The 24,788-nt window shown below is 44.8% G+C and overlaps 1 protein-coding gene across 5 annotated transcripts in view; it reads right to left on the reverse strand.

Annotated features, from left to right (window-relative positions):
* Positions 1-24,788, reverse strand: part of ANKRD31 (ankyrin repeat domain 31) — a 249,855-nt gene that overhangs the window by 158,847 nt on the left and 66,220 nt on the right. For all 5 annotated transcript variants that reach the window (XM_068248640.1, XM_068248656.1, XM_068248648.1 and 2 more), the window contains 3 exons: positions 23,760-23,833; positions 22,011-22,063; positions 7,063-7,650 (listed from right to left, as the gene is read on the reverse strand). In XM_068248640.1, the coding sequence (XP_068104741.1) occupies positions 7,063-7,650; positions 22,011-22,063; positions 23,760-23,833 (715 nt within the window). The remainder of the gene's footprint in view (positions 1-7,062; positions 7,651-22,010; positions 22,064-23,759; positions 23,834-24,788) is intronic.

A 24,788-nucleotide genomic window follows, 5' to 3' on the forward strand; every position in this document is an offset into this window, starting at 1 on the left:
GGTCATAGAGTACAGAATTGCCCTAAGAAATCGGGAAACGCTACTGCCTAGGAGTAGTTGGGGGTAATACCCTAGGCGTACAGTTTTTACCCCTAGATGATAAATGTTTGCTTCTTCCTTGTACTATTTCATGGGAAGATAAGTCTGAAGTCACGGAAGCATTAATTGACTCAGACTCAGCAGCTAATTTTATGAATATTGAATTTGCAAAAAAATTGGGTATCCCGGTCACCCCGGTAAAACCCCCTATTCAAGTTACGGCAGTGGATGATTCCCCCCTGCAGGGTAACAGTCCTCTGTCACAGACCCCTGAGGTGGGAGTCACTATCGGGGCACTACATAAGGAACATTTGTTTTTTTTTGTGTTACACATGACAACCTCCACGATCATTCTTGGCATGCCTTGGTTACAACTTCACTCCCCTCAGATATTGGGCCACTGGTCAGCTAACGAGCTGGTCTTCCCATTGCTTTCGTCATTGTTTAGCAAAGGTAACCTTGGGCCAGACCAAGATTCACGTGGAGGGAGTACCAGATCAGTATTCTGAATTCTCAGACGTGTTTTGTCCTAGATCAGCCGATAAACTTCCTCCACATCGCCCTTTCGATTGTCCCATCGATCTCCGGTCTGGTTGTATGCCCCCTAGAGGTCACCTCTACAATTTATCTGGGCCAGAGAAATTGGCCATGCAGGAATATATCCGTGAAAACTTAGCTAAAGGATTCATTCGCCCTTCCCGGTCACCTGCTGGAGCAGGCTTCTTTTTTGTAAAGAAAAAAGACGGAGGTCTTCGACCATGCATTGATTATCGGGGTCTGAATAAAATCACAATAAAAAACCGCTATCCATTACCTTTGATAGACGATTTATTTACTCAGGTCGCCAAAGCTAAGATTTTTTCAAAATTGGATTTACGGGGTGCATACAACCTGGTACGGATCAGAGAGGGCGATGAGTGGAAGACGGCCTTTAACACATCCGATGGGCATTACGAGTACCTGGTGATGCCCTTCGGGTTGTGTAACGCTCCGGCCGTCTTTCAGGAACTCATCAATGAGGTGTTCAGGGAGGTTTTAGGGAAATTTGTCTTGGTATATAGATGATATACTAATCTTCCCAGCTGACCTCACAGAGCACAGGGCTCATGTCAGATTTGAGTTGCACAAGCTAAGACAAAACATGCTTTATGCTAAGTTGGAGAAATGTATTTTCGAGGTAACATCTGTCGCCTTTCTGGGGTATATAATCTCTACCTCGGGTCTTTCTATGGACCCCGCCAAAGTCTCTGCTGTCCTGGAGTGGCCTCAGCCAGTGGGACTGAAGGCTCTCCAAAGGTTCTTGGGGTTCGCAAATTACTATAGAAGGTTCATTAAGGGGTACTCCACAGTCATTGCACCCCTCACCAGTCTCACAAAGAAAGGGGCAGATACCAACCACTGGTCCCTCGAAGCTCTGGCTGCTTTCTCCACTCTGAAAGAATTGTTTTGTTCTGCACCCATTTTTAGACACGTCGACACCTCTTATCCCTTTATTGTAGAGGTAGATGCCTCAGAGGTTGGGGTGGGGGCTGTGCTGTCTCAGCGTTCTGGGTTGCAGGGAAGATTACACCCGTGTGCCTATTTTTCACGTAGGTTTTCACCAGCAGAGAAAAACTACGATATTGGCAACAGGGAGCTTCTGGCCATTAAATTGGCCTTTGAGGAATGGCGTCATTGGCTAGAAGGAGCAGAACATACGATTACAGTTTACACTGATCAAAAAAATTGGAATACATTGAGGGGGCTAAGAGATTGAGTCCCCGTCAGGCTCGGTGGTCACTGTTTTTCTCGAGTTTCAGATTTGTAATTACGTATACTCCGGGTAGTAAAAACATTAAAGCCGATGCTTTATCCAGATGCTTTGAGCCAGAGACAGCACAGCCCTCAGACCCAGAGACTATTATTCCACAGAAAGTGGTATTGGCTGCCACAGAGACTTGGAAGAATTGGATGGAGACTTTAAGTCCCTTCCAGCAGGATGTTCCTGAGGGTAAACCTGAAGGGGTCATGTTTGTGCCATTGCCATTTCGTCTCCAGATATTACAGATGTTCCACTCCCACAGAAATGCTGGGCATCCTGGGGCCTCCAGAACACAGGACCTTGTTGCTAGGTGTGCTTGGTGGCCTTCTTTGGCAACTGACTGTAAGGAATATGTGAGAGAATGTGCAGTATGTGCAAAAAGTAAACCCTTCCGTCTGGCACCTGTGGGAACATTGCAGCCTTTGCCCACCCCGAGTGAGCCATGGACCCACTTGTCCATGGATTTTGTGGGTGAGCTCCCAAGGTCTGAAGGCATGTCGGTCATTTGGGTGGTAGTCGACAGATTCAGCAAAATGGCCCATTTTGTGCCTCTGAAAGGACTCCCCTCGGCCAAGGAGTTGGCCGACCTTTTCATCATGCACATTTTCCGGTTACATGGCATTCTGGAAAATATAGTGTCAGATCGGGGAGTCCAATTTGTTTCTAAATTTTGGAGGGCATTCTGTCATCAATTGGGCATGGAACTGTCATTTTCGTCGGGCTACCACCCACAGACCAATGGTCAGACCGAGAGAATAAATCAGTCTCTGGAACAGTTTCTAAGGTGCTACGTCGCGGATGTGCAAAATGATTGGGTCAAGTTCTTGCCGTTTGCAGAATTTGCACACAATAATTTGAAAAGTGCTTCCTCTGGATTCTCTCCATTTCAGGTGGTAACTGGTAGGTTGCCTAAGTTCTCCCCACTGCCAGTAGCTTCTACTCCATTTCCAGCTTTGGAGGCGTGGCAAAAGTCATTTAGGAACATGTGGGGAACTGTGAAAGAGAATCTAGAGAAGGCTTTTCAGAGTCAGAAAAGTCAAGCTGACAAGAAACGTTCTATTGAGTGAAGGTTCCGGCCAGGAGACTTGGTCTGGGATTCTACTCGTCATTTGACTTTGAAGCAGCCTTCGCCCAAGTTAGGACCCAGATTTGTGGGTCCTTTCCCAGTAACGAAGAAATTCAACAATGTTACGTATGCCATTGACCTTCCTGCCAGTATGCGTGGGGTGAGATCGTTCCATGTGTCCCTGCTTAAGCCAGCAGTGCATGTAGATTCCACTCCTCCTCCCCCTGTGATGGTGGATGACCAACCTGAGTATGAAGTGGAAAAGATTTTAGACTCACGTATTGTACAGAACTCAGTACAGTATTTGGTTCACTGGAAGGGTTATGGCATTGAGGAGAGAACATGGGTACCTGATTGTCGCATGCATGCGGACAAATTAAAGAAGGAATTTCACGCCCTACATCCTGAGAAGCCGGGTAGGAGCTACCCGGAGTCCACTCCTCAGGGGGGGGGGTACTGTGAGAAAACGCGGAAAAGCCGCCGCAGGTGCTCAGAGCAAGGCGGCTGATTCCGCGTCCAACACGGCAGATTGCGCGCATGGACCTGCATCTGAGCGCGGAGAAACCGCCGCATGTCCTGAGAACAAGGCGGCGGATTCCGCGTCCGACACGGCAGGTTACACGCATAGGCCTACAGCTGGCAGTGTGGCTGAACGCGGAGGAACTGCCGCATGCTCTGATAGCAGTGCAGCTGGTTCCGCGTTCAGCATAGCGGATGGTTTACAGCACAGGTCTAGTGTGGCTGGGACTGATAGTCCACACAGATTCAGAAGGACGCGCGCGCTGAGAGGCAGAGCTTATATGACAGCCAGAAGGGAGTCAGCTGACCAAGACGGTCAGCTGACAATTCCACCACTTCCTATTGGTCCAGCACTTAGGGGAGGCGCTGGAGAGCGCCTTGCTATATATACTGGGTGCTGGTCATTCTCTGGTTGTCTGCCGTTGCGATCACTACGTGGAAGCACTCAGACCTTTTGTCAGTTCTGTGTTACTGTTTAGACCAGTTCCCAGGGTGTTGATGATCACGGACCTCACACCTCAGATTAGGAATACTGTGTATTCTGTTATTCTTCAGACTAGTTACAGGGTGTTGATGATTACGGAGCTCACACCCAAGACTAGGAATTAGCTTTACCATCCTGTTATATCTTCAGACTAGTTCCAGGGTGTTGATGATCAAGGAGCTCACACCTTTAGACTAGATATTGTATATTATTTGTTATGACCTTCTGCTTTTCCTGACCTCTCTTCTGATCTCTGATTTGGTACTTCGCTATATCTGATACTCTGTTGCCAAACCTTGCTTGCCTTAGGATTCCGTATCAGTCTCTTTCCTCTGTATCTGATCTGTCTGTCTGTTGCCGACCTGGCTTGTCCGACCTCGAGAACTATCTCCTCTGTTTAGAGATAATTCACAGATCTGTCAGTGACACTCCACCATTGGTGTCACTCACACTCTGGTCCTTCCCACTCTCTGCCTGACTCCTCCTCTTGGGGAGCTTCAGGCCATTGGAAGGAGCCTGCGCTCTGGGCAGTATCTCTTACTGCTTTGCACCCCCTATACGGGGGCTCTCCTCAAAGTATTACTGTTGCACCAAACACTCATATATACTCAGGTGTCCAGAGGTTAGAGATATATCTGATTATCGGTGATACTGCAGATCATCAATAATCGGGTATATATCTGTATTTCCGGTGATACTGCAGATCACCGGTAATCAGACCCTCTCTGTGTTACACCGATCGTTACACAATGCAATTAGTACTTTAAGCTATCAACAGAATCTGGCTAAGTGTGGATCCCCGGCTCCGGCCGGTTCTAGCACACTTTGGGATCTGACTAGGGTCTGAGCGCTAACACTATAGCATTTGCAACAGCAGACGAGGAGCTACTGACAGGCCTGTCCTATATATACCCAACCATGCTCCACAGCACTGCCCCAGTCACTCAGCCAATCCGGACGCTGGCTGGAATCAGCTGACCGTGCGTAGCCCGTAACCTGTGAGCAATAGAAGGACCAGGCAAAGTCTCAGCATGTAACCGTGTGGCAGAGGCCGCTGGCTGATACGCGGAGATAGCCACCATGCCGCTTGTCTCTGCGGCGGTATCTCCGCTATCTATTACAACCTTAATTTTATTTATCGAATGGGCATAGTTGTGTGAAACGCCACCTTCTAGGATTGAAGCATGGAGCTTGTGCCTGTGCAGTACTGCTGCTGCACTCTTACATGGAGGGGAGCGTGGCCAGCAGTGGAGGGAACATGGACATTGGAGAAACCTCTGGAGCATTCAGACGCTTCCCTCTGACGGATTTCACTTTTCTTTAATCCTACAGGTTAAACAATATAAGACTTTTAGTACTATAGTACAATATAGGACTTTAAAAAATTAAGTCATCCCTACTGTAACAATTTCTCTTACAGAGCTGCGTCCTCACAGCACATTGGGCCTGATGCACTACTCTGTGGTAAAATTGCTGTGTGCAGGGAGTCATAGCAATGTGCGTGTTAACCTGGTAATGCCCATGGCCCTAAAGGGTTAAGGTGCGCTGCTCCTCCAACGCATGGGCGTAACAATCACCCCTGCGACCCCTGCCGTCGTAGGGGGACCCAGAGGCTTTGGGGGCCCCTCCATCTCCCTCTCCCCAACCGTAAGTGTAGCCAAAATAGCAAAGAAACCTCCCTATTCACTCACGAAAACCATGTGCAGGAGTGTATGTAATTATTTCCTGCTTCCAGAGGCTGCTTCACAGCAGAACACTATCTGCTGCCATTCGCTGGCTCCCGATCCACGGGGTTGGCAGGGGGGGCCCTATAAAGTCTAGTAATGCCCCTGCCCCAACGGTAAAATTCCTGTGCATTCCTTGCGCACAGCAACTTTACAGTGTAGTGCATCAGGCCCATTGTCTGGTTTACGCCCGCAGAAATAAAGTCTATTCTGTGATTCTTTAAAATGTGATTTCTCCTGATCTGTCTCCTTCCATTCATCTGAGAATTATTATTATTACTATGCATTTACCCTCTGTCCCTGAAAATAAGACCTACTCTGAAAATAAGCCCTAACTGGAATTTTGTGCATGCTTGAAAAATAAGCCCCACCCTGAAAATAAGCCCCAGCGGAAGTTAAAGAGGAAGAGGTGGCCAGCAAGTGGGAACACATTGGTGCAATGCAGATTGGGCACTGGTGCTGTCATCCCAGCACACAGCAAAGTTATCAGCTAGTGCAGGGATGACTGGGCAAGTGTCTGATCAGTACAATAGCATATCTTAAAATCCAGGAACAGCACTGTACAAAGGAACAAGAAATGTTCTACTGAGAGACACTTCCTCATAGAAATATAAGACATCCCCTAAAAATAAGCCCTAGCGCATCTTTTAATCTTTAAGAGCAAAAATTAATATAAGACTGTTTCTTATTTTCGGGGAAACACGGTATATAGGCTGACATTCTCAATAGCCCTTTAGTGAAACCCCTGAATAAATCATGTTAGTAACAGTCTATCAGAAGCTCTCACAGTCTAATGTGTATTTCATAGTCATAGACTAAGTGATTTGAGTGTTGGGTGGTGCTGATAGTGAAAATATTGGTAATGTAGCATTACAGTCTGCTAAAGGCCTGCGAAACCAGGCTCCCATATGAGTTGATACACCTTCCAGGGTCCTTGGGGGGAGGACTAGTGCAGATAGTGTCCTGATTAAACATGGAATCTATTTCCTATATCATGCAGAAAATTAGGAGATCGTACATTCCGCATGGAGATGACTGCATGGATGGATCCATGTAGATACATTGAATCAGGGTACTCCAGGGCCGATTCTGGCCCTTTTGGTGCCAGGTAAGAGGGCCTGAGAGGAAGTTGGAGTGTGAAGGGTGCACCTTAGGTTAGTTGAAGGTAGGCTATAATTAAAAGGGAAAAAGTTACTGGAAATGTACTTTAAGTCTCTGATTGGCTGGTCTCCATCACATGGCAATTTGTCCCTTCTATATCCTGTTTTGCCTATAGAAGATATAAGAGTAATGTTCATCATTTGTGACCGATAATAAACAACTGACTCCCTTCTGTAATTACTTGAGTAATTACTTAAAATCGTACATTTTCATATCTACATACACACACATATGGTCCCTTTCATTGTGGGAGGGAATTTGATCCTACCTGTCCCGAGTTCTGTAGAGACAGCTTGCATCCTCCTTCCTCAGTCATGTGATCACTATCTTCTTGCGCAGGTGCTGTATTTGGTATTAGTGTAACATCCAAACTGGACACATTCCACACTGGTGTCTGTCGTTCTTTATCTGATGGGTCTCTTACAATATTGCATTGCAGCTGCTCTATACCAGATTGCACCTCTAGTCTTAGAACTGAATTAATGGACTCTACCAGTTCCGGAGTCAACTCACTGCTGTCATCTCTAGGCTTTTCTATGAATAGCAGGTATGCTTGGTCACTTATTTCATCTCCCATTTGGGTCTCATTCCCCAATGGGCTTAGTGGCTTCAGCAGATCATACACGCTAGGTTCTGCTGCAACAACACAGCCTGATGTATTCCTCCTTATTTCAACATCGGGTAACTGCGTTTCTTCATTTACACTCTTTGCCTCATAGTCTTCATTTACCATTTTCACGTCAGAGAGTTGTAGCTCTCCCTGTTCTCTACTTTCATGCACTTTGTATTGGAGATGAGAGCTTTGCTTAACGCCAGTGCCCGATGGTAAAGGAGTCAATGCACCTTCCCCGTTCGCCTGCATCAGAAAACAAAAGCAGCAATGTAAGTAATATATCAACCGAAATATTTACAGAACATTTCTACCCCAGTTGTATATTCTTGAAAAAATGTGTATAAGTTATTACAATGTAGCTGGATTTGACCCACATTTGAGTAAGGGTTGGTTCACACGGATGGTTTCATGGAGGTAAACAACAGGCATTTAACCACTTTATCCACAAGTCAGTAGATACAGTGGGTTGCAAAAGTATTGGGCCCCCTTGAAATTTTCCACATTTTGTCATATTACTGCCACAAACATGAATCAATTTTATTGGAATTCCACATGAAAGACCAACACAAAGTGGTGTACTCATGAGAAGTGGAACGAAAATCATACATGATTCCAAACATTTTTTACAAATAAATAACTGCAAAGTGGTGTGTGCATAATTATTCGGCCCCCTTTGATCTGAGTGCAGTCAGTTGCCTATAGACATTGCCTGATGAGTGCTAATGACTAAATAGAGTGCACCTGTGTGTAATCTAAAGTCAGTACAAATACAGCTGCTCTGTGAGGGCCTCAGAGGTTGTCTAAGAGAATATTGGGAGCAACAACACCGTGAAGTCCAAAGAAAACACAAGACAGGTCAGGGATCAAGTTATTGAGACATTTAAAGCAGGCTTAGGCTACAAAAAGATTTCCAAAGCCTTGAACATCCCACGGAGCACTGTTCAAGCGATCATTCAGAAATGGAAGGAGTATGGCACAACTATAAACCTACCAAGACAAGGCCAGCCACCTAAACTCACAGGCCGAACAAGGAGAGCGCTGATCAGAAATGCAGTCAAGAGGCCCATGGTGACTCTGGACGAGCTGCAGAGATCTACAGCTCAGGTGGGGGAATCTGTCCATAGGACAACTATTAGTCGTGCACTGTACAAAGTTGGTCTTTAGGGAAGAGTGGCAAGAAGAAAGGCATTGTTAACAGAAAGCATAAGAAGTCCCGTTTGCAGTTTGCCACAAGCCATGTGGGGGACACAGAAACCATGTGGAAGAAGGTGCTCTGGTCAGATGAGACCAAAATTGAACTTTTTGGCCAAAATGCAAAACGCTATGTGTGGCGGAAAACTAACACTGCACATCACTCTGAACACACCATCCCCACTGTCAAATATGGTGGTGGCAGCCAGAGCCGGGACAAGGTCCTCCAGCACCCAAGGCTGAGACACCAAAGTGCGCCCCTCCATCCATCCACCCCAGCCATCACACATTGATTGCTCTTAGACTAAGAGGCACCCCAGGGCCCCAACACCTTAATCTCTATATATCTGGCTTGTAGTCACTTCCATGTATCTCCTTTTCTTATTTCTTTCTGCTTCAAACACAATTAGGAATGACAGCTGAATGAATTGTGCGCCCCCTCCTACACTGCGCCCTGAGGCTGGAGCCTCTCCAGCCTATGCCTCGGCCTGGCCCTGGTGGCAGCATCATGCTCGGGGGGTGCATCTCTTCAGCAGGGACAGGGAAGCTGATCAGAGTTGATGGTAAGATGGACGGAGCCAAACACAGGGCAAACTTGGAAGAAAACCTCTTGGAGACTGCAAAAGACTTGAGACTGGGGCGCAGGTTCACCTTCCAGCAGGACAATGACTTTAAACATAAAGCCAGGGCAACAATGGAATGGTTTAAAGCAAAACATATCTATGTGTTAGAATAGCTCAGTCAAAGTCCATATCTAAATCCAATCGAGAATCTGTGGCAAGATCTGAAAACTGCTGTTCAGAAACGCTGTCCATCTAATCTGACTGAGCTGGAGCTGTTTTGCAAAGAAGAATGGGCAAGGATTTCAGTCTCTAGATGTGCAAAGCTGGTAGAGACATACCCTAAAAGACTGGCAGCTGTAATTGCAGCAAAAGGTGGTTCTACAAAGTATTGACTCAGGGGGCCGAATAATTATACACACCCCACTTTGCAGTTATTTATTTGAAAAAAATGTTTGGAATGATGTATGATTTTTTATCCACTTCTCACATGTACACCACTTTGTATTGGTCTTTCACGTGGAATTCCAATAAAATTGATGCATGTTTGTGGCAGTAATGTGACAACATGTGGAAAACTTCAAGGGGGCCGAATACTTTTGCAAGCCACTGTATACGTCCTCTGTGACTTAATCTAAGCTACGTCAGTAGATATACGTCTTGTAGCAGAAGCAGTGCTGTGCAGGATTGGGCTTGCTCCTGTGCACATTTCTGGCACCATCTGATGCAGCACTAATTGGTGAATGGGAATATATGTTTCCTGAGCTAATGAGATTGATTTTTACTATTAAAAATACTTTTATTTTCTCATTTCATAGTGAAAAATGCACTCTGTAGCATTATTTCAGAATCAAATATCTGCACCATAAATTTGTGAAAAGCAGTAAGAATAGCCAAACAAAATTTGTGTTTTTTATCTACAGTAGCACTTTTTATTTTTAAACTGGAATTGGTAAAACTGAGAAATAAATGTTTTTTCAATTTTTTTTCTTTGTTTTCCCATTAAAATTCATAGAAAACAAAATAGTTCGAGGGAAAAAAATGAAATACAATGAAAGCCTAGTTTGTCTTGAAAAAAACAATATATATTGTGTTGAAAGGCCAACACTGCCTCCACACAGAGGATAGCCCAACAGAGACTTTTCTTTCTCCGCCAACTAAAAAAAGTTTGGTATGGCCCAAAAACTTCTGACAAACTTCTACTCTGCTACAGTCGAATCTGTCCTATGCTGGATAGACGCGCCCTAGCTAAAGCAAAATACTCTTTTGGGCGTTTCTTTGTGTTATAACTTATGCTACATTGTCTTTCTCTGCATCTGGTATAATGTTCTGTTCCTTTCTGACTGCTTGACTTTGTCCTGTATCTGTACCTATATCCTGTATCAGTACCCTGTACGTGCCAAGACCAATTCCGGGCACGACCCAGTCGTGCTTGGCCATAATAAAGATTCTGATTCTGAGATTTCATTTATGTGTGGTAAGTAGGGATAAAGTTATTTCTGATTAAAAAAGGACATAGCTAAACTGTCAAAACTGCTCTGGTTCATAAGTGGGAAAAAAGGTCTGGATGTGAAGTGTATGTGGGGCCCCTGGAATGATTGTTTACAGTCGTTCGTGCAAACGCCACGCTCGATCACACCATTTCCTGTCATCCTGGTTTTCCCTGCAGGCTACAGGTAACGTCCAGGGTTGGGTAACCAACGGGTTTCTGTGCTCCAATGCGGGAGTTAAATGACGGGAACTGATGCCAAAACGCTTCTCTGCTCTCTTTAGCATCATTTGCGACGTGACGCCACCGAGCACCCCATGTAAACCGGCCATTAATAAGGTGGCTGGAATCAGCAGGCACTCCTGTTCGCTCTTTCTTGGTAAAGCGTCCTTATGCTTAGGACTGTGAAGCGATATGCATTTAAACTTAATATGCAGAAGAAATGAGGGGAATCTTTCTCTATTACTCATTCTGAACTGGGTTTGCAGGTAATATATATTATGTATATGTAGAATATACTGCAATACTATTGCATAATCCTAATTAAATTATATGAACATCTCCAAATGTAATAATATGTCAAATAATATTTTATTTTATGAGCCAAATGAGTTTTTTTTAATCTCACGTGGAATTGATCCTAGAGCTGACAATAGTTACACGTGTTTGCATTTAAATTATTATGTTTAAACATATTACAACTCAAATGAAATGAAAAAAACTTGTGCTATAATCCAGTTTAAAATGATGTATCCGTTTGCATAATACCTCAGGTGAATTTTAACACACTGTATTTTTTTCATTACAATTTTAATGTATCAGGAACCGGAGTCTGACTCCAGGTACCCAAAATATTGCTTTTGCCTCTGACTGACAGTCTTGGCAAGAATGTTCATTTATTAGTAACTATGCCTCAACCCATAAGATTCCAAACTTCAGGGAACTACACACAATGGGATTAATTAATGAATTAATGAAGGGATTCATTAATTAATGAGAGGAGCGCGAGTTATGCTCACGCTACGCGTGGTAGTGCAGCGTAGCCTGCGCTACTAACTTACTCGTCCTAAGTTATGGCCACTCCACTGAACCCGCCCTGTGCCCCGGCGGATCCAGTGATTTTTTTTTTAAATCAGCTTTTATTAAAACATTAAAGCAGAAAAATGGAACAAAAACAATTTTTGATGCAGCAATGCGTCACCAACCAGCACAAGATACAAATTACGGATATTAGCAAAGAAGAAAAAAAAAAAAAACTCTATGCATAAATTACAGCATTAGAATGTGCAGAACAATAAACCCACCAAGCACCCAGATACTTTGTAAATTATTGAAACCTTCACATTAAAATACAAGGACTTAAGATGTGGGACCAAATAATCTATTACGAATCAGCTCAAAGTCAGCCAACCCAGGTGTATCAATCAGAATCAGAATCAGATTTTATTTCGCCAAGTACAACAGGGTTGTACCCGGAATTGGTTTTGGCACTACAGGGTCGGTCATGATACAGTAACACACAGCAGTACGGTAACAAACGTATGGTGCAAGGCACACACAGTGGTACAGTTACACAGTATGGTGCATAAGCTTACAGTAAAAAGAATAGGCAAGCATACAGTAGTAGGCATACAGTAGATACAAAAGATACATATAAGATTAGCCAAGGAGAAGGACCTGGGGGCAATCTGCTGCCGTCTATGGCACTCAAACGCTCTGCAGCGATAAATGAATCAGACGCCCCACAGTCAGACCTCGGTGCACGACAGAGTGAAAGAGAAGTGAAGAGGAAGAGAGAAAAGTTGAATCCCCATGGTACTTGCTGGCTGGTTAGTGTCCTGGATTTGCATCCCCCCTGGCCAGGCGACAGACCCCCACAGGCTGCTGCTGGCTTAAAATGTACTGGAGGCTGCTGTCCTGGTAGCATGCAGAGCAGCCTAGGAAATGGCAGTCAGATGGAGTGGAAGAGCTAGAAGCCTGCACTAGGTGTGCACTTGGCAGCTGAGACCCCGACGTCCAGGCAGCAGCAAAGAGATGGATGTATCCAGCGGGCATGCACAGCCTACTATTTCAGCACGTGGGCGGCCGAGCCTCCGACATCGCAAAGCCTCACGTGGATGATGGCGTCCTGATAGCCACATGGTGCGACCGCGTGGATGCAGAGAGGTGTTTGGTTCTGCCGAAGGAGGCTGAATGTTAGAGTAGGAGCGAAGCAGTCAGGCGTTCGGATCCTTGAACTGTCCCGGTGCCGTTGAGTGACTCTGTGTGTGGCCCAGCGTGCGTCTGCAGGATCTGGGCAACCCGCTGGAGCGAGTGCTAGACTCCGGACGGATTCGGCAGGGGAGCTGGAGCAGCGGCTAGATCACATCGGGAGCCGCTGTGGTTGTTGCAGTGGCCGAGCACCGGCGTCACGTGCGCACTACCCACGTGGGGAGCCGGTCTTCATAGCAGTGCTGGTGTGCGCCGGGAGCCAGAGAAACGCCCATACAACCGATGGCGAGGTGAGCCATAGGAGAGCACTTGGGGTGGCTTTCGGCTCGGTTCCAAGGGAGGAAAGTGGAAAAAAAGAGTAATAGAGCCGGAGCCCTGTGGCCGTGGCTACCTAATACGGCGCCATGAACCCTAAATTTTTTAAAATTTATGAGGAGCATCTCTGTGGGTGTAAATTAATTTTTCCATTTTTAGGTAGTTATTCATCTGTAAAAGCCAATCCTCAATTGTAGGAGGTGATGGCTGTTTCCACATGAATACAATTAGTTCTCTAGCTTGGAACAGCGCTCTTTGAATCAATAGCTGAATATGGTCTGCCAAATTTGTTCCAGATACCAAGCCCAGGACACAGCTCTGAGCTGTTCTTGGAATGTTAGAGCCCAATACCACATCTAGAGTATCAAACACTCCTTTCCAATATCTATGTAGTTTAGGACATTTCTATAGCATATGAAGTAAGCCATCATGGTCCCTACAACATCTAGCACAAATAGGATCTGAGCGCAAACCCATGTCATATAATCTCTTAGGAGTCAAACAGTTCCTGTGTATAATATTTAATTGTGACAGCTATTGAGTTGCATTTGTAGAAATCAAAGGAACTGACTAAAGGATATCCCTCCAATCCTCTTCACTTAAATCTCCCAGATCCTTTCTCCACCCAGCCAAACATTTAAGTGGAAATTTCTTAAGAAAAAAGGACAATACAAAAGCATAACAGGATGATATGAACCCACTTCTGGATGTAGACTGACTTATCATATTAAATATAGGAGTGGGGGAAAGTTGTAAATTAACAGACAGTTTTTGGTGATTGAGAGCATGGGATAACTGAGCGTAATGAAAAAACAAGAGGGGGGGACTTAGGAGTTTCCAGTAGAGTAGCAATAGTGTCAATGGGGTGGAGTTGACCTTGATCTAAAATCTTGGAAAGTAAATTAATTCTCTTCCCAGCCCAGTTTTTCAGGAACGAAAGCTCTTTTAAATCAAGTAGCCTATTATTATTATTATAAAGTGGAGAAAAAGAAGTCAAACCCTCAACATTCTGTATGTCTCTAAGTCTATCCCATATTTTCTGCATAAGATTTAGAGTTTCTGCTTTGAAACTCAGAGAACCCAGGATTTCATTAAGTAGCAATCTGTTTCGTGCCAACAGATCTGTTTCGTGCCAACCTACTAGATGTTGAGCCTGTGCTGCTAGTAAACCCAGGCATTAGGAACAGCCAAATCCCCCTCATCTTTGGGATATTGGAGATATTGTAATTTAATTTTAACTCTACCATTTCCCCAAATGAAGTCTCTAAATATTTTATCAATAGTTTTAGATGGAGCCATATAGGAGCATTGTGTAGGACATAAAGTAGTTGGGGCATTGTGACCATTTTAAGTAAATTAATTCTTGCTACTGGGGATAGTGGAAGTTTAGCCCAAGATTTAATTTTATGCCTTATTTTCGCCAGTATACGGGTAATATTAAGCGTTTCAAAAGAACCTATATCAGGGGCAAGGACTATACCCAAATATTTAAGAGAGGAGACTATTTGAATATCTGAGCAACAATCCGGCAGCAAAGGGGTCTGTCTATCGAGAGGAAGTAGACAAGACTTGTTCCAATTAACTACTAGGCCAGAAAAGTGTCCAAATTTAGATAAAGCATCCATGGTTGCTATAAGTGAGGGACCTAAATCTTGAAGAAACAGAAGCGTGTCATCAGCATATAATGCTACGTTCTCCTCCAGTTTACCAAACCGAAACCCCTTTATATCTGAACTACCTCTAATCAATTCTGCCAGGGGTTCAATGGCAATGGCAAACAACAAAGGGGAGAGAGGACACCCTTGCCTAGTGCCCCTTCCTAAATTAAATTTAGCTGATAAGGAGTTGTTCAGTGAGTTTAATGGACGTGATCCCCACACTTTGATTGGCCCAATAGGCTGTCTGTTAAGTGAGCTTAATGAATCCACTCCAATGGGTCATATCCTATTCTGAGTGATCAGCAGGTCTAGGACCCCCCCCCCTCCCCCTCTTCCCATTGTGCTTTCCACAGTAGATATAGCCAGATGTGCCCTCAGTATTTACTAACCCCCCCCTCCCCCCCAGTATAGGTAGCCAGATGTGCCCCTAGTATTAGCTACTCCTGCCCTCAGTATACATACTCAGATGTGCCCACTGTATTAGCTACTCCTGCCCTCAGTATACATACTCAGATGTGCCCCCAGTATTCGCTACTCCTGCCCTCAGTATACATACTCAGATGTGTCCACTGTATTAACTACTCCTGCCCTCAGTATACAAACTCAGATGTGCCCCCAGTATTAGCTACTCCTGCCCTCAGTATACATACTCAGATGTGCCCACAGTATTAGCTACTCCTGCTCTCAGTATACATACTCAGATGTGCCCACAGTATTAGCTACTCCTGCTCTTAGTATACATACTCAGATGTGCCCACTGTATTAGCTACTCCTGCCCTCAGTATACATACTCAGATGTGCCCCCAGTATTAGCTACTCCTGCCCTCAGTATACAAACTCAGATGTGCCCACAGTATTAGCTACTCCTGCTCTCAGTATACATACTCAGATGTGCCCACAGTATTAGCTACTCCTGCCCTCAGTATACATACTCAGATGTGCCCACTGTATTAGCTACTCCTGCCCTCAGTATACATACTCAGATGTGCCCACAGTATTAGCTATTCCTGCCCTCAATAAACATACTCAGATGTGCCCACAGTATTAGCTACTCCTGCTCTCAGTATACATACTCAGATGTGCCCACAGTATTAGCTACTCCTGCCCTCAGTATACATACTCAGATGTGCCCACTGTATTAGCTACTCCTGCCCTCAGTATACATACTCAGATGTGCCCACAGTATTAGCTATTCCTGCACTCAGTATACATCCTCAGATGTGCCCACAGTATTAGCTACTCCTGCTCTCAGTATACATACTCAGATGTGCCCACAGTATTAGCTACTCCTGCCCTCAGTATACATTCTCAGATGTGCCCACTGTATTAGCCAGGGTTTTGGAGTCGGAGTCGGAGTCGTGGAGTCGGAGTCGTGGAGTCGGGCAATTTTGGGTGCCTGGAGTCGGAGTTGGAGTCGGGAAAAAATGCTCCGACTCCTAATGAATTTGTAACTGTAATTAAAATAGAAAATATGATAAAATGTTCTATTTCTCAGATAATAGTCATTAAAAACAATGTATATATACAGTATATATACAGTAATAGCTGTGCTTAGTCCACAAAAATGAAATAAACCAATCAAAATTAGTTACTTGTGCTGCTTCAATAAAGCAGTCCCCGTATTTTTAAGGTCAGATATATATGATGTGTACACAGGAATCTCTTATATATACTAAATAACATCTATGCTGTAAGAATAAAGCCTGATGTGTAGCTGTGTCACTAATAGAGATGGTCAATGAGATGGAAATAATTCTGCACTGATGCTGATTTATGCAAATGTATGCACTCCCTTTGCTGGTGAAATCAAATAATTTGATATGTTGTTAAAATTTTGGTTTGGTGACTACAAATTAAAGGGTAACTGAGACGGATGAAAAGTAAAGTTTTATACATACCTGGGGCTTCCTCCAGCCCCCTTCAGGTTAATCAGTCCCTCGCTGTCCTCCACCACCCGGATCTTCTGCTATGAGTCCTGGTAATTCAGCCAGTCAGCGCTGTCCGGCCGCATGCCGCTCCCACAGCCAGGAACATTCTGCACCTGCGCAATAGTGCTGCACAGGTGTAGTATGCTTCTGGCGGCGGAGTGTGTGCATGCGCACTACGCCTGACTGGCTCAAGTACCTGGAATCATAGCAGAAGATCCAGGTGGTGGAGGAGGACAACGAGGGACTGATTATCCTGAAGGTAGCTGGAGGAAGCCCCAGGTATGTATAAAACTTTAATTTCATCGGGTTTACTTTGTTACACAGTAGTACTATACTCTACATATGCACTCCCCACAGAGCTGCAGGGAATCCACTGAGAATGCTGTGCACATTGAACACAGAGGTAATGTCTGTCACCCTTAAACCTTGTTCAGATTGTGCATGAAGAATGTGTAATAGAGGAAGAATCTCCTCATTCCCCTGCAGAGTACCTGCACATCATTCTTACATGTACCCACACTTACATTACCTAGGGCCTGATAGATGTTCTTTGTTCCGGTTTGTACCTTTTACAAGTACTCTTACCAAGGACTAGTTTTAGTCTAAAGGGAATAAATATAGTTGTCTACATATCCTTCTCACTTCAGTTGTCTTGTAAAATTCCTAAGCGTTGGCAGTTAAGAGACGAATTTCATGTTACATACTTTTAATCAACAAAATTGTAATATGCAAATTAGAGGAGTCGGAGTCGAGGAGTCGGTGGAATCCTAAACTGAGGAGTCGGAGTCGGTGGATTTTTGGACCGACTCCACAGCCCTGGTATTAGCTATTCCTGCCTTCAGTATACGTACTCAGATGTGCCCACTGTATTAGCTAACCTCCCCAGTATAGGTAGCCAGATGTGTCCCCAGAATTAGCTTCTCCTGCCCTCAGTATAGGTAGCCAGCTATCCCTCCCCTTTTTTGGTAGAAAAATGTGCCCCCAGTATTAGATACCACCACCCCCACCCCCAGTATAGGAAGCCAGATGTACCCCCTCGTCCCAGCCCTGGAGCTATTTATCCCATGGCCATCACATGAAGGTTACAAGCAAATCCAATTGCCAGCTTTACCTGTTTCGATGGCCAAGCGTAAAGAGCCAGTAGCAGCTGTCCGCCAGAGTGTTGCTCCCATGTGCCGTTTAATGGGGAGCAAGGCTGTCCTTCAGCACCATGGCACTGCTACCTCCTGCTACTTCCGTCACTGTCATACTCAAACACACTATGTTGTTAGTAGGGTGGTAAATGTGTGTCTTCCACTCCCCCAAGCAAGCATTTTCATGCCCCCTTTGCAAGACAAAGGTCAACCAAATTTTATATCCTAAAACAATAGCCAGACAATGGTGAAAAATGTTCCCTATAATCAGTTTCCACTTGTTGCAAAATCATACCTATTGAGTAAGTTTTTGCATGCTCCGCTCACTGCAGTGCAGTAACTTATGTTAACTACTTAAGGACCTTAGTGATTGAAATCTATGCCCTATTTTCATGGCTACCTGGCTGCCAGGGCGTAGATTTCAATCCACCAACGCCGCTCGTTCTTGCTGCTTTCGTCGCTCCTGACGATCTCCCTGCTGTCTCCCCGCCGCAACTCACTCGCTCTGCTGTCTCTATAAAGGCGGAGCCCTGTGAGCGGGTCAGGAGCTGATTTTATTGGCTCCTGACCCTATCCATCAACGTAAGCAGCTCCCATTGGCTTACATTGATAGACAGGTTTAGGAACCAGTGAAAGCGGCTCCTGACCAGCTCACAGGAACTCTGCCGTCATAGAGACGGCAGAGTGGGTGGCCCAGGTTCCTGATGTGCGGCGTGTATGTGTGGCGATTCGTCTGTATTCATCACTATTCCGTTGTTTCTTGTACCGGCGGTCTCTGGTCCTTAAGGGGGCAGAGGCCGCTGGTACTTAAGTGGTTAAAAGTAGTATCTGCTTCCAGTGCAACATATCCGCCACCAGATGTGAACGCAGCAGTAAAACGGAGCAGAGCGGACCCAGATCTGTCTGCTCCGCTCAGTGCCCCACGGATCCGTTGCAAATGGGAACCGAGCCTTACACAAATACTGCTATGTTGTATTAATGTTCTGTTTATATAATATCCTGATCTAAAATTAATTAGGATGTAGGGTAGAAGCTAGACACACATAGGCAACACAATTATTTCTATCTTTTTAATCTAATAAACGCTTACTTACACACATGGATGAAAGAATCACCTCAAAAATCCCTATATAAGCACACCCATTAAGTATAATCCAGTAGTTAGGTAACAAGATCTTTGTTTATAATTAAATTGTATAGATAAATCTAACAGTATGACCCAAATGAGTTCAAAACAATATTTACAATTGATGTTGCAAGAAATGTACGCCGGGTTCATTTTCAAGTTTTAATTTCGCTGTAATAACTCATAACTTAACAATACAGAGAAACGAGATAATCGGCTTAACAATGTATGCTGAAGGCAAACTTGAGTACCAGATGTATCAATCTCAATATGATAATGTATTACAAACATTTATGTAATCTAAAACAATCCAACATCAAACAGCACTGATCTCCCAGAAAATACCCCGAAGACAAGATCAATGTTTAGCCTTTGATACAATTCTCCAAGACAAGCAATTATAGCTTTCCATACACAAGCCATACATCAAATGAGGTTACTATTGGTGAAATATTCTTCAGAGGACCAACAAGAGGTTATGCAAGGGCCAGGGGGGAACAGGCAGCCCCGGGCCGCCCATGAGGCTGGGTGAGGCAGGTTCCTCAGGCGGCGGAAGTGGAGGGGGACCGGGGGGTTGGATGGGGGGAGCAGCTGGGAAGGAAGAGCAGTGGGCACAGCGGTGGGGAGGGGGGGTCGGCCCCCCCTCCCTCACCTGGGGCACTCCCATCCGTGCCCCTCTCCAGCTAGCTTGCTACCCCCTGCTGCTACCCCCTCCAGGCTACCTAACGGGAGGGGGGGGGGGGGGGGCGGGGGGGGAGTGGCATCCTCACAACTTTGCCTCAGGCAGCAAAAAGTCTATAACCGGCATATCGGTAGCACACACTGTGAGCAATCTTAATGACCCATTCAGTGGTGTAACTAGACAATGGGTCCCCATGGCAAAATTTTCATGGGGTCATCATTTCTAGGCCCTCTTAAGTAATGCTTTCTGCCTTTAACCTATGAATATGAATTGACTGAGCAATTTACATTCTCATACAATGCACGCAGTGTATAGTCCACGAGCACTGAGACAAAGTCAGAGGGGGGAGCAACACGGCAAAGTTAATAGTGAACACATCAAGCACCATCTGGACCCCCTCCAGGGCACCATAGCAGTCACTATGGCTGCTATGGCTATTTCTACGCCCCTAGACCCATTGTGGGCTAGGAAGGAGGGGGGGGGGGCTGGAGGAAGCACCAGATAAGTCCAGATTTCCAATTTATTTGGATTAATGGCTACATTTAGGTGAGAGGGTTCATGTTGGCTGATAGGGTTGGGGTGGGTTTGCTTTTACAATTACAGCTAAGTGGTTACAGTTAGGCAAAGGTGGGTAAGGTAGGAGGTTAGAGTTAAAGGGAAAATGAGGTGGGCATTTTTGTGAAAACAAAATGCTACCTGAATGGGGGGGGGGGGGGGGGGGGGGCATCAACTCCTGTGTCCTGCAATCATCAGTTTTTTTATAGAAAAAAAACAAAAATCAGTGCCGCGATCCCTGGGGTCACGACGCTGCAGCTCTGGTTCTGTGTGTCTCATTACAGAACAGAGAGGTGGGGGAGCGGAGAGCTGCCCAATCAGAGCTAGGGAAGGTGTGTTCCTAGCGCCAGTGTGGGCGCTTTCCAGAGGAGCCTCTCCTGCAAGGAACGCCCCTTCCTCTTGAGATTGCCAACAAGCAGCTTGTCACAAATTTTAGAGGTTGACTGCGCAGTGGGGGGGTGGGGTGGGAGACGGCTGAGAGCAGCAGCATAGGGGACACAGAGGCATGTCATGGAGCATGGAACATGCCCCTGTGTCCCATCTGACCCCATTCCAACCGTCCCCCCCCCCCCCCCCCCCCCCCCCCCCCCGCGGCAGGTACACTTTAAGCATTAAGATTAGGCATCAGCAAATGCTCCATGTTGCAGATGAGATCAGGATTAGGATCAGGGATGACTAAAGGTAGCCATACACTGGTCGATTTGCCATCAGATTCGACCAAAAGATAAATCCCTCTCTGATCGAATCTGATCAGAGAGGGATCGTATGGCTACCTTTACTGCAAACAGATTGTGAACCGATTTCAGCCTGAAACCGTTCACAATCTGTTGTGGTGGTGGTGGTGCTGCCGCCGCTCCCCCGCCCGCATGCCCGCATACATTACCTGCTCCGCCGGCGAGACTCCAGTCCCCAGGTCTCCGCTGTCTTCTCCGCTCTGGTCTCCAGGTCCAGCATGCTTTACTTCTTCCTGCCCGGCGCCCTCTACTGTTTAAACTTCCTGCCGGGCAGGAGGAACTGAAGCATGCCGGAGACCAGCGTGGACACGGAGCAGCGGTGACCGGGGGTAGTCGTGCCGGCGGAGCAGGTAATGTATGCGGCTGTATTGCGTCGGTCGTCGGGTACTCGAACGTCGCTAGCGACGCGCTTCCTACCTGCGGGCGATCGGCGGTAATTTTCCGCATGGAGCGATCGACGGGATCGGACAAAATGGATCCAAATTCGGCGTGTAGCGCAAATGATTGGCAGCAGTTTCGATCCCAGTGATCGAATCTGCTGTCGAAACGGCAGGCAAATCGGGCCAGTGTATGGCCAGCTTTAATGTTGCAAATGAGGTTTGAATACACAAGCTCAACAAAAGTCTTTTAAATGCACAATTATCTTAACTTTTGTTGTAGAAACTATTGTTCAAACAACTGATAAGACGCAGCTCAAGTAAATCCAACTGTTTTTGGTTTGTTTCAACAACAAAAGTTGTTTGATAATCCTGCATTTCAAAGACTTTTGTTAAGCGTGTGTATGAGCTATTAGAAAAGAGTAATGAACCAGCTGATTTTAGGGCAACGCTGCGTGCCTGATCTGGGCACCCGGAGTTTCAGCCGGGCGCTGCACAAATTGGTAAAAAAAATATGTAATTTGGCTGCCAGCAGTAGCTGGTGCCTGAATTATGTGTGTCCCCCGAGTTGCTACAACTCTGTTCAGTGGAAGGTTGAAATGAAAAAAGGCTAAGTAGAAAAATATAACTATTAAGATACTTACTGGTACCTCACATGCTGGTGAATGAATTAAATGTTGGGCATCTTCACACAGACCTGTAGAAGAAAGTTGCTTTAATGCAAGATATAAGGGCTGATAAGAAGGTAATGGACACAAAAATAGATGTAGATACCATAATAATGTGAACTCAAAATAATAGGCAAATAAATGAGTATGTAGACAGACCAGCTTTATCTAACTTCTGTAAATTCAGCTTTGCAGCAGTTAGGAATTAGAAAAAAACAAAGAAGGGATTTTCAAGAAGGGATGGTACATTTCATTTACACATTAGATACATTTGTATTCACAGATTTTTCTTCACAATCACTTTCCAATACGTTTTATTCATTCATTTAGCAGGTTGAAGTCTATCAAAGGGTTTCATTAAAAAAGAAAAAAAAATCCTTGCTTCCACTGCTTCTCTCCTGAGGATTATGTAACCTGCATTGTAGGCAGTACAATCAAGCGAAATGGGCTCCAACTGCCATTTTATGTGTCCACATATGGAACAAGGAGCAACAAGTCGTTGTAGTCACAGATGCACATCAAGTGGAAGAATGGTAAAAGGAGTAAAATGGGGTCCTAAAATGTAATTGAGAACATTAAAAATGATCAGTGTATATGCTATGGCTTAGACATGTTATGGAGGCTCTATGGGATCTTTACATTAGTTATTTTCATACTACCCCAGACATAACAACACAAGTTGTTTAGGTGATACATTTAAAGGACAACTGAAGTGAGAGAGATGTGGAGGCTGCCATATTTATTTACTTTTAAGCAATACCAGTTGCCTGGCTATCCCGCTGATACTCTGCCTCTAATACTTTTAGCCATAGCCCCTGAACAAGCATGCAGCAGATCAGGTGTTTCTGACATTATTGTCAGATCAGATCTGACAAGATTAGCTGCATGCTTGTTTCTGGTGTTATTCAGACACTATTATAGACACATAGATCAGCAGGACAGCCAGGCACCTGGTATTGTTTAAAAGGAGAAAAATATGGCAGCCACCATATCACGCTCACAAGATTTCTATGCAAGCTTTCGGAACTTTATGTCTCTTCTTAAGGCACGTTACAGAACTGGATCTGAAGTTCTGATCCAGTTCTGTAATATGCCTGAAGAAGAATCTTAAAAAGTTTTGAAAGCTTGCAAAGAAATCTTGTACCGTTAGCCATTAAAGGGGCACTAATTGCTAATTTCCTGCTGTTACCTCCATTTAACATAAATATTTGTTTGTTGAGCAATGCTATTGACACTTTTTGTGGCAGATCAAAAGGACTTTTTCACAGCCTTCTACCCATTTATAGCTTTGGAGTCAAGTCGGAAGATGTACCTTTCTGACGCGATTCAGCATGATCCATTATGCAGTAAGAGGCATCTGTATCAGTAGTTTGAGCTGCCGATAGATTCCCCAGCATACACTAGCGGCCGGGGACGCGCTGGACTTGCATGAACTTTGATCCCCGTCTTTGAGCATGAACAGCTGCAAAATGGATGCCCTCATGGAGATGAGTGGCTAAAGAGCAGCCCCCATAGGTACGTTAATTTAACGCTGCCCCCCTCCCACACACACACACACACACACAAAGCAAATGTAATTCATGAACCTTCCTAAGCGGGAGTTTCATTTTAAATCTCTCTAAAAATAGGTACTCCGTTTGCTTTAAAAGTCAAGTTCAACTTCATGTTTCATCATAAAGAACCCTCCATACATAACCTTTCCTTTCAAATTTACAAGACACATACCAGGTTCACAGACTGTATCATCTCTGATGGAGATAGCTTGCATCTCTGGAAGGCTTGAGTGCTTTGTCCAGTTCCTACAATTGTATTATAGGTCATATCATTTCACATTATATTATACTGTTTTAGTAGCTAAGAAGAGTACAGTAGTTCCATTATGTGACATTTGACCCCCAGAAAAGAGTCCTGCACTCACACACATACGGGTTGATTGCAAAGGCAACCGTAACCAAGAATTGAACTTCATCCCAATCAGTAGCTGATACCCCCTTTCCCCTGAGAAATACTGTATATTCCTTTTCCCAATCAAATCATCAGGGGGCTCTGTATGGCTGATATTGTGGTGAAACCCCTCCTACAGGAAACTGTGAGGACCATGGTTGCATTGTGGGAAATAGCTGTTTACAACAACTGCCAAAAAAAGAAAGCAGCAGCTACTTCCACTGACATCACCTGCCAGCAGTAAAAATGTCACCAAGTGATAAATGTCAGAATGTAAATCCGGGAGAAAAAAGCTGTTACAATGGGCAAACACTGACTAAATCATTTAGACATAATTATTGTAAAAATGAAGCACTTTTTTTTTAATTACATTATTTTCCCTGGAGTTCCTCTTTAAGGTTGCTGCATCTGTTGCAGTGCGTAAAAGTCAATACGTACAAAAGCATCATGTGGAAAATTCAGTTGCATTGTAAGCATACATCTATGGACTGTATGTTCTACTGTATGTATTGCATTGCAGTAGTAAGGTAGTAGGAAGGATATGATTCTTCTTTCCTGCTTCCTCCTGCTCTCCACCCAGTTTTGTTTTATTTTATCTCCCTGCTGTAATCAGTGCTTGCCATGTTTGCATCAGCAAAGTAGATTGTGTATTTCTGCATATCTCCCTACTTTCTAATGCCTGGTACACAGGATCATTTCCGGCATGTCCGATCTGCTCCTGATTGAGAATAGGATCGATTTTGTGCAGTGTCGATCTAAAAATCGATCCCATTCTTTTGCAGATCGGACATGCTGGAAATTATTCTAAAA

The sequence above is a fragment of the Hyperolius riggenbachi genome, chromosome 1 (genome assembly GCF_040937935.1).
Source record: "Hyperolius riggenbachi isolate aHypRig1 chromosome 1, aHypRig1.pri, whole genome shotgun sequence".
Lineage (NCBI taxonomy): Eukaryota > Metazoa > Chordata > Amphibia > Anura > Hyperoliidae > Hyperolius > Hyperolius riggenbachi.